The sequence below is a fragment of the Aythya fuligula genome, chromosome 1, assembly GCF_009819795.1.
Source record: "Aythya fuligula isolate bAytFul2 chromosome 1, bAytFul2.pri, whole genome shotgun sequence".
NCBI classification, from domain to species: Eukaryota; Metazoa; Chordata; class Aves; order Anseriformes; family Anatidae; genus Aythya; species Aythya fuligula.
The window spans coordinates 53,565,644-53,575,156 of NC_045559.1; the positions used below are offsets into that span (position 1 = coordinate 53,565,644).

At 57.1% G+C, this 9,513-nt stretch overlaps 1 protein-coding gene across 1 annotated transcript in view; it reads left to right on the forward strand.

Annotated features, from left to right (window-relative positions):
• The window catches only part of MRTFA (myocardin related transcription factor A), a 101,034-nt gene extending 93,593 nt beyond the window's left edge, over positions 1-7,441 (forward strand). Inside the window, exons 10-17 of the mRNA XM_032207809.1 lie at positions 399-554; positions 1,067-1,320; positions 1,629-1,800; positions 2,035-3,150; positions 4,065-4,223; positions 6,035-6,241; positions 6,465-6,525; positions 6,865-7,441. Coding sequence (XP_032063700.1) covers positions 399-554; positions 1,067-1,320; positions 1,629-1,800; positions 2,035-3,150; positions 4,065-4,223; positions 6,035-6,241; positions 6,465-6,525; positions 6,865-7,364 — 2,625 coding nt within the window. The 3' untranslated portion in view covers positions 7,365-7,441. The remainder of the gene's footprint in view (positions 1-398; positions 555-1,066; positions 1,321-1,628; positions 1,801-2,034; positions 3,151-4,064; positions 4,224-6,034; positions 6,242-6,464; positions 6,526-6,864) is intronic.
• The last annotated feature ends 2,072 nt before the right edge of the window (positions 7,442-9,513 follow it).

Consider the following 9,513-nt stretch of genomic DNA (forward strand, 5'->3'; position numbering starts at 1 on the left):
AGTGCCCTGGAGCTTCACAGCCACTGCTGATGTGTGGCAGAGGGTCCTGAAATGTGAGGGTGTTAGCCCTGTGTGGCACTGATGATGCCCTCTGGTTAGAGGTCCCTGTAGTGGTGCCGTGAGGGGAAGGGGGACAGCCATTATTTGGTGATGCAGCCTGGGTTTGTGCAGCCAGCGCTGGCAGGCAAAGCTGGGGGATGCAGCTGTAGGATTTTGATTCCTTTTCTGCCCTAAGAAGTTGTGCTGCCTCTCAGGAACAACTGAAGGAGTGGGTTAAAGGATCCTCATTACTGACTCGAAACCTGTGCTGTTGCCCTTTAAGTGGGCACTTCCCAGCACCCTGTTAAAATACTTCCTTCCTTGATGTGCGTGCATTATGCCTCTCTCTGTTCCTGCAGGGTTCATCCCAGTTGCAGATCAGTGCGGACTCCAGTGAAACACTTTTCCTACCTGAACAGCCCCCCCCGCCTCTGCCACCTCCACCTCTCCTGCCCCCCAGTCTTACCAATGGAGCGGCTCTTCCTGCTGCCAAGCCCCCTCCGACGCTCATTAAGGTACGGTTTGGGATGATTTCCTCGTGGGTGTAGTCTGAGAGAAAGTAAGGTGGTTACTCCGAAGCAGGTTTGGAGCTGGAAGTGTTATGTGAACAGGCACTAAGAAAGGAAGGCTTATATACTCACTGGTGTCATCCTCTGATCCTATTTGTAACCTATTTAAGAGGTTCTTCTGGTCCATGAGCTGTTCACCGTCTGTAAAATGGGTCCTGAATGCAAAATGTGTTGAACCAATCGGTATTACCTAGAAGAAGAGACACTGACTCTGCCCTGCATGGACAAATGGTGCTAGGAAGGATGGATTGCCACCTTTCTGTGACCTGCCTTAGGGTGCTGCAGAGCTGCTGTGGGTGCTGTGGCTGTAGTACTGCCCGACTTAGAGAAGCATGGAAAGGCCCTGAGGTCAAATATGGAGAATTTTCAAACAAAAACCCCAGCGTGCTTTCTGGTTTACCTGGGGCGTTATTTCAGTGTTTCCATTCTTATCTGCTTCCTCTTTTTCCCCCAAATAGCAAAGCCAGCCCAAGTCTACCAGCGAGAAGTCTCAGCGCAGTAAGAAAGCCAAGGAGTTGAAGCCGAAAGTCAAGAAGCTTAAATATCATCAGTATATCCCCCCGGACCAAAAGCAGGACAAGGGAGCTCCTCCCATGGATTCATCCTATGCCAAAATACTGCAGCAGCAGCAACTCTTTCTCCAGCTTCAGATCCTCAACCAGCAGCAGCAGCAGCACTACAACTACCAGACCATCCTGCCAGCTCCACCAAAGTACGGGTCCAAAACGCCAGCTCTCTCTTAGGGACGGGCTTGCGCAGTACAGTTAGCAACAAATGGTGTTCTGGGTGGGAGCTGTGAGCCTCGGGTTACGGTGGGCCTCAAAAAGGGCCAGCGTCAGGAGGCTGGATCTAGCCAAAAGCATTGGCGTGCTTTAATGTCTGGGGTGGTGCTCATGTTTCTGAGCGTGTGTGACTGTGGACATAGATACCTAAATCCCCTCGACTGGCTTCTTGTGCACTGAGGGCCTCCAGTGCCTTTCCACCTTGGTTTTGATGCCCGTGGCTTTTCTTTCGCTGCAGGCCTCCAGGAGAGCAGCAGAGTGGTGCCAGTGCCCCTGCCGTACGCAATCTCTCTGCCACAGTCAGCAGCAGCTCCTCGGTGTCCTCCGCTTCCAGCGGGCTGATGCGACAGAACAGCAACGCTGCAGTGGGCAAGCCAGGCCCTCTCCCTGCCAACCTCGATGAGATGAAGGTAAGCGCTGGTGCTGCTGGCAGCCCTGGGAAACTGCACGGCCCTTTTTTTTTATGCCATTGTCTGTGGAGGAGTCGACACTGAGCGATGTTGCTGAAAAGGGCTGGCGTTGCTGCCCCGCAGTTTGTACCAGACATGCGGGCGTGTTGGCCTGCAGGGGCTCGCCTGGCCCTCTCCCAGTGGTTCTGGTGATAGCGTGTGCTGTCTTAATGTTGCCCTCTTCCCCCTCATCAGGTGGCAGAGCTGAAGCAGGAGTTGAAGCTGAGGGCCTTGCCTGTCTCGGGCACCAAGACGGACCTGATTGAGCGTCTCAGAGCCTACCAAGAGCAGAACGGTGCGGCCGGCCCCGCCACCCCCACTCCCAAGCCCAGCACTGCAGCCATTCTCCCCAAAGCTGCCGAAGTGGTGGTGGCCTTCCCTGCCGCCAGGCTGAGCACGGGGCCAGCCCTGGTCACCACGGGCATTGCACCAGCAGAAGTGGTCGTGGCCACGGTCACCGGTGGCAGCGTGATGAAGTTCGGCAGCACGGGCTCGACTCCTCCCGTTTCTCCCACTCCTTCTGAGCGCTCGCAGATGAGCACGGGGGACGAGAACTCGGCCACCGGAGACACCTTTGGAGAGATGGTGACCTCACCCCTGACCCAGCTCACCCTGCAGGCCTCCCCGGTGCAGTTTCTGGTGAAGGAAGAAAGCTCCAAACCTTCCTCCTGCAGCGTGAGCGCGGCACCCAGGGCCGAGCGGTGCAGCACCGGTAGCAGCAGAGACGCAGAAGTTAGGGACAAGGACCAGATGCTGCAGGAGAAGGACAAGCAGATCGAGGAACTCACCCGCATGCTGAAGCAGAAGCAGCAGCTGGTCGAGATGCTCAGACTACAGCTGGAGCAGGAGAAGCGCTCTCAGCAGTCCCTGCCGGCCCCAGCGGCTGCGGGAGAACGAGCCGCCCTCGCCCCCAGCCCAGCAGCGTTCGGCGTCCAGGTGAAGAGCGAGAACGGTTTCCTGAGCTGCCCGTCCGCAAAGCCATCCAGTGGCCAAAGCGACCAATTCAGCCCCGCGCCAGCCGCCAGCCAAATGGACACTTCGAATCCAAGCCCAGTGCCAAAGAAAGCCGTGATGGTGAAGCAGGAGGTGCCAGCCGCGGATGCGGAGCCGCCATGCCAGTCCCACAGCCCGCGGCTCTTCCTCGGCCAGCAAGGGAGCGCCCTGAGCGACCTGATCAAGGGCAGCCCGCCCCCCACCCTCATCACCGACTCCACCGGGACCCACATCGTGCTCACCGTGACCAAGCCGAGCGCCGAGAGGCAGGGCCTCTCGCCCCACGGGAAGGCAGGGAGTAGCTGCCCGGCCTTGCAGGTAGGCGAGGCTCAGGTCCCGTCCCTAGGGTCCAGGTTACCACGGGATGACTTCATACATTGGGAATTCAGTTCAGTAAATACTAAAATGGTATTTTAGTAGGTGTTTTATTGCTCTGAGAGTTCCTGGCTTTGCAAAACAGAGCGGTGTAAGTAAATCTTTCATGGTAGAAATCGTTCTACCACTTTTCGACAGAACAACTGTGCCCATGGTATTAGAAAAAAGAGGATGTATTTCACCTCTTGTTCTTCACTGGAGTGATAGATAGATCCCCTTGTCTACTGAGAGCTGAAATCAGGCCCTGAGAACAGACATTTTGCTTTTTGACTGCTCTTTGTTTTAATGCATGTCGATATTTCGGTGCTAGTGGAGCCTTTCATCAGACATGATGCACTATTCCCCTCTTGGCATGGATCCAGCACTTAACAGAAGTGTTCTGAGTGCTTCTTCCAGGAAGAGATAAATATGTTTTATGGCATAAGTTAAACTCCAGCATCCTCCGTGGTATCAGAGAAAATTTCCATTCTCTGCTGCCACATTTCTTGCACCTCCAACAGGGCCAGTGGCAGCACCCACCATCAGGGACAGGCTGCATTTGCTGCGTAGCTGGTGAGATGCAAGTCAGCCAAATGTCAGCCCCGGCTCACCCCACGTAGTCAGGGATAGGTCCCGTGCTAGGGCTGCCAGCCCCTGAGGGAAGTCACAGAGCCCAGGGAGTTCGAGTGGCACCACCTCCTCGTGTAGGACACAGAATCCCACCCCAGTTTGATTTCTCTCCCTGGTGAAACAGAACGATTGACTTCATTTCCTAAAGAGTCAGGAAAGCCAGATTTAATACACCCTTTAAGAAACTCGAGCCTTGCTCCCTGTTGTGCCCGGGGAACAGCTCCTCACCGATACCCTCTTCTTTCCAGAGAGTACAATCATCGCCCGCTAAAACTTCCAGCCAGCCGCAGTGTCAGCTACCTGCAAGCACTCCTCAGCAGCCCACGCAGCAGAAGCAGCAGCAGCAGCCCACGCAGCAGCAGAAGCAGCAGCAGCAGCCCCGAGGCCTAAACCAAGCTGTCAGAAAGGTAGCGTGCTGCCTGCTCGCGTTTCTGCCTTGTTTTCCTTCGCTCCATGCCAGGGTTTGTAGCAGTGGTGGGAAGGGAGTGCACACACACACAGAGTCCTGGTGAGACCATTATCACAGTGAGGTCTCCCAGCACCTTCTCCTGCCGCTGGACAAAATACCAGCTGGAGGTTTAGACAGGAGCTTTCTGTCAACTAAAAATGATGACAGGCACCGCGGGCAGCCTTGGTTCTCAGCGGTGTCCTCAGTTCTTGAAGGAGCGCTGCTGAAATGAAGAGGTGGTTACTGCACGGAGAGAGCTGCCAGAGGGTGGTGTGGGCAGGAGCTTTGCTCTGAAGGTGGTGTCTCAGCTTTGAGAAGGGCAAAAAGATGTGGCCTTTACTGTCTGGTACAGCTGAACGTGCTGTATTTGTGTTCCTGTGCCTTGAGCACGCCTGTTAGTTATGTCTTTGTGAAGTGCAACGTGGGATCGAGAAAGGGAGCACCTCTGCCTTTACCCCTCCTCCAAGTGACAGCGCTAAAGAGCCCCTGCTGTGCCCACCTCATGTCAGGCATGACTTAGCTCGCTCTTTCACATGTAAATAAGATGAGAGAGAGAAATACTTCTATGAAGAGTTTTTAGAGCTCGGAGGATCATTTCTGGGTCAGGTCCTGGGAAGGATGTGCAGGTAGGAGCCCTTCCTAGTGTAGTCAGAGTGGGATGGCCCCTTCGCAAAGAGTCGGTGCCTTGGTTCGCTTTGAGGCCTTGTGGAAATGCAGCAGGTAAACGCAGGCACCATTTCCCCACAGGCTCCCTGAGCTTGTGTGCTGTGCTGCGGAGGGCACCTGCAGTGACTCTCCTCATCCTTTTGCCTCCCTGTAGGGTCAGAAGCCAGGCCTGCAGGTGGTCACAGGGCAGCAGCCCCCCACCACATTGTCTTTCTCAGCACCTCCAACCCTGCAGCCCTTCTTCCTCAACGCTTTCCACAAAGGGTCCCTGAAAACTGGTGCTCCTGGCAAGGCCGGCCAACCCAGTGTGCCAAAAAAGGTACCCCCCAGCCCGTCCCAGTGGCCGCTGCCACAACGCTGGGGTTTCCAGCCCCTCTCACGTGGAGAGCAGCCCCCAGAGCAGCTCTGGTAGCAGGGGCTTGGGGTTGCTCCTCTCCAGGCGGGCCGCAGAGCAGGTGACCAGGCTTTCCAGGGAAGCAGATGTGGGTTGGATCACTCACAAGCCCCCCGGCCTCACTCGAACATTTCGTATGGGCAGCTGGCTGCTGATTCATCTGGCAAAGCTGAGTCACCAGCACCGCTTCCTGCAGCGCTTGGGGCTTCCTTTGGAGAGCTCCGGTACCGCTCGGTGCTCTGGTGCTCCCCGCCCACCCTCGGGCTGTGAGGTTTGCTGCCTGTCAGGCCCCATCGTGTCGCCGAAGCTGGCGCTGCAGGGAGAGAGGTGGGGGAAAAGAGAGGTCCCGGCTCCGTCGCGAGTGCGGAGGAGGCTGAACAAAGCGAGGGAAATGCCTTCTCTCTCTCTCAAATCCTCGAGGAGTTCCCCCACGTGGACAGATGAAGCTCTCCCCAGCCAGGAGCAGCCTGGTGGTGGTTTGTGGCGTGGTTGCTTTGGTATTAAAAATACCAGCGAGAGCTTTCCAGCTGACAGGGAGGGGAAGTCTGCCTCACGCCCCCGCGGTCAGCGCGCAGGGCACCGAGTACACGGAAGGAGCCGGGCTGCTGGGAGCAGCACGGCGCAGACCTCGCCAAGAGAGGGGGGTGATGGTCTCTCAAAGCAGCCCTGAGCTTTCCCCTGATCGTTCCTTCTGCCTTTGCTCCTAACAGCCCTCATCCCAGCCTGGCTCTCCTGCTGCCCCCTCCCCAGCCCACATGGACCTGGAGCAGCAGCAGCAGCAGCAGCAGCAGCAGCAGCAGCAGCAGCAGCACACGTCGCTTTTTGGAACTCCTCCACCTTCTCTCCCCGTGCCCTCGGTCCCAATGAAAGAGCCACCAGGCTATGAAGAGGCCATGAAGCAACAGCCAAAGGCCCAGGTGAGAGCAGTTCTCCTGTTTCCCTTGGAGAGCAGGTGCAAAGTTGCTGTCGTGAAGCCCTTTAGATTCCTGATTCGGGCCAGGAAAAGAGAACGGAGACCAAACTGTCCCTTTCTGAGCCCTCTTACGGAGGGCTCTGGTGCCGTGCCTCTGGCTGCTCCCTGTACAACAGCAGCCCCACCCCTGGTGCCTAGGGAGCTAACCCGTCCCTCTTCCTCCCCAGGAGAACGGCTGCTCCAGCCAGCAGATGGACGACCTGTTCGATATCCTCATAGAGAGCGGAGGTAAGGAGATGAGGCGGCACTTGCCAGCCCTGGGGCTTCAGCCTGGAAGTGGCAGCGCGCTGATGTGCTTGGCTGTCACTGCTCTTTGCTCCCGCATCCCTGGCAGGCATTAAAGCCCCCGGGGAGACGCCAGCCAGGCATCGGTGTGCTTAAAACGCTTTTTGGTGGCTCTGCTGCATCAAAGCTGGGCACATCTTCCCTGCCACACCGGCCACAGCTTCAATTCCCTGGGGTTGAGCTGCAAAGCGGGGTCCCCGCTGCCCGGCGGGGTGGGAGGGCTCCCGCTGTCTGCGGCAGAGCTTCTCCTCACCCCGCTTCGTGCATTTGCTCCCCGCACAGAGATTTCTGCCGACTTCAAGGAGCAGTCGTCCCCGGCTGGAAAAGAGCCCCCCGCGGCCCCCGCCTGCCCCTCGCCGCCCAGCAGCCACCAGGCCTCGGAGCTGCCGGGGCCGGGCTCCATGGGGCAGCCGGTGCCCGTGGGCCGGCTGGAGGACTTCCTAGAGAGCAGCACCGGCCTCCCGCTGCTGACGGCGGGCCACGACGGGCCGGAGCCCCTGTCCCTGATCGACGACCTCCACAGTGAGATGCTGAGCAGCTCGGCCATCCTGGACCACCCGCCTTCACCCATGGACACCTCGGAATTGCACTTTGCTCACGAGCCGGCCGGGGGCATAGCCCTGGATCTGGCTGAGGCTAATTTGGACAGCATGGACTGGCTGGAGCTGCCGGGGGGGTCCGTCATGAGCCTGGCTCCCCTCAGCACCGCGGCTCCCAGCCTCTTTTCCACAGACTTCCTTGATGGACATGACCTGCAGCTGCACTGGGATTCGTGCTTGTAACTCTGTGAGCGGAGACTGAAGGGAACGGGCGTGGGAGGGCACGGGCATGCAGGGGGAAGAGGCCAGTCAACCAAAAAAAAAAAAAAAAAAAGAAAAAACACACAAAAAACACACACAAAAAAAAGAAAACAACAAAAAAAAAAGAAAAAAAAAAGAAAGGAGCTCCTAGTATTTGTACTCCTCCCCCAACAGTGTCCTTCCTGCACGAAGCAGGCCAGGGAGGCTGCAGCTCCGGGGCTGGCAGCCTCAGGCCAGCTCGGGTGAGGAGGGAGCCGGCAGGAGCCGTGTGCTGAGATGTTCCTGGGCACGACATCCCTCGCTGCAAGATGTGGCAGGATTGGTCCCGAGCCCATCCCAAAAGCAGCAGCACGCTCCTTGCAGGGACGGCAGCTCCGGGAGGCTGTCAGGGAGGGCCCGGTGTGCTGCAGGGCCGTGGGGAGCTGGGCAGAGCAGGCAGCTTTTCCCAACGTAGCCAAAGGAAACCAGGGTTTCCCAGCGGCCTGGTACTGTCCAAGCTGGTTTCCCAAATCCTGCTGAGCTTGGCAGAGGCCTGCCCGCTGCTTCACTTGCTTTGGGCTGCAGCAACGGTTTGGTTCTGTTTTTCTTTTTTTTTTTTTTTAAGGTGCTAAAATCCAGATCCTTGTGTGTTAACCCTGTCCTTCGCTGCCCCCAGACCTCTGGCTGTGCCTGGAGCCCACCCCTCGGCCCCAGCCGCCCCTGGGGAGCGTGCGGCGGGCACAGCTGGCAACGAGCAACATATCATTCGGGGCCACGTGCAATCTCTCTTCTGCCTTCAGCTGCGCTGTTCCTCCCTGCAGCAGGTGCCTCAAGCGTAAGGAGCTCCCCCCAGCCCTCCAAAGGGGTGCCCGTGCCCCGAGGAAGGCTGGCAGGGCCCGCAGGCAAGGAAAGGGAAGAGGCGCTGCCCCACGGGGTGAGAAAGGAAGGGGCAGCTGCTCTCGGCTCCGCTGCAGCAAATCCTCAGTGTTTCCCTGCAGGCCAGTGAGGTAAAAGGTAAAAAAAAAAAAAAAAAAAAGCAACCTCACTGCTCCCTGTGGGCTGCTGCCCTGCGCTCTTTGCAGCACAAGATTTTGGAGACTGGGCAAGGGCCGTGTTATAGCCTGTTCCCCCCACCCCGGCAGCTGCCCAGCCATGGGACCATGTGGGCACAGGAGGCAAGTGGTTTCTTATGAGGAAAGTAGGGTGGCATGGTGGAAAGGGGGATGAGAACCTTCCCTCCAAGGTTTTAAAGGATAAGGGGGAAAAAAAAAATGAGGCTGCCTGTTTGTCATACTCAGCAAAATCAGCTCCTTTTAGCCCGCAGTGAGCTCAAGGTTAGCCCTCCCCCCCCAAAAAAAAAAAAAAAGCAAAACAGCTGTGTGATTTCTTTTGTACGAGGAATTACCAAGTGGCAATTCGTAAAGAATTCAAGTATCCAAGTGCAATTTGCTCCTGCAGGAGGGTGGGAGCACTCCACCTGCAGCCCCCCCGCTCCTTGCTGGCAGAGGTGCCAGCGCCCGATTTCACCCTTCCCCTGGGTGGGCGGCGAAAGGAGGAGCTCCCGGGTGCTCCCCTTCGCCTTTACCTCCCCACCTCCGCTCGTGAAACCTGTAGGAATTCGTTCAATTTGCCCAACGGACTTGAAATTGGCTGAGGAAACCCGCGACCCTGCCGGAGCCCCTCTGCACAAAGGGCTTCTACCAGGAGAGCACACGAAAACCTCGTGGCCAGGGGCAGGGGGAAGACAGCGTCTTGTCCCAGGATATCCCAGAGTGATCTTTTCCCTGAGACGTGCCCGGAGGAGGCTAGCCCGGTTCTCTGCTTTCTTACTATTATTTGTTTGAATAATAGTTCAATAGTTCTTTGTTGGAAGAGGTATTCCCCTGGAAGGACGTTTTTTGCACCCATTGGGAAAAGAAAGAAAGAAAGAAAAAAAAAAAAAAAGCCTGATGTTCTGCCTCTACCTTGAATGTAATCCTGAATCTTTCTGCTGTAACCACTACTTGTTTGTACCGTGTATTTGACTAGCACGCACTCCCCCTTCCACTATGCAGCGAACGGCGAGGGGTGGGCAGCACCGCCCGCGAGGGACGGCGCTGGGGCATGGGATCCAGAGCGAGTATTCAACTGGAAAAGGCGACGAGGTGACGGG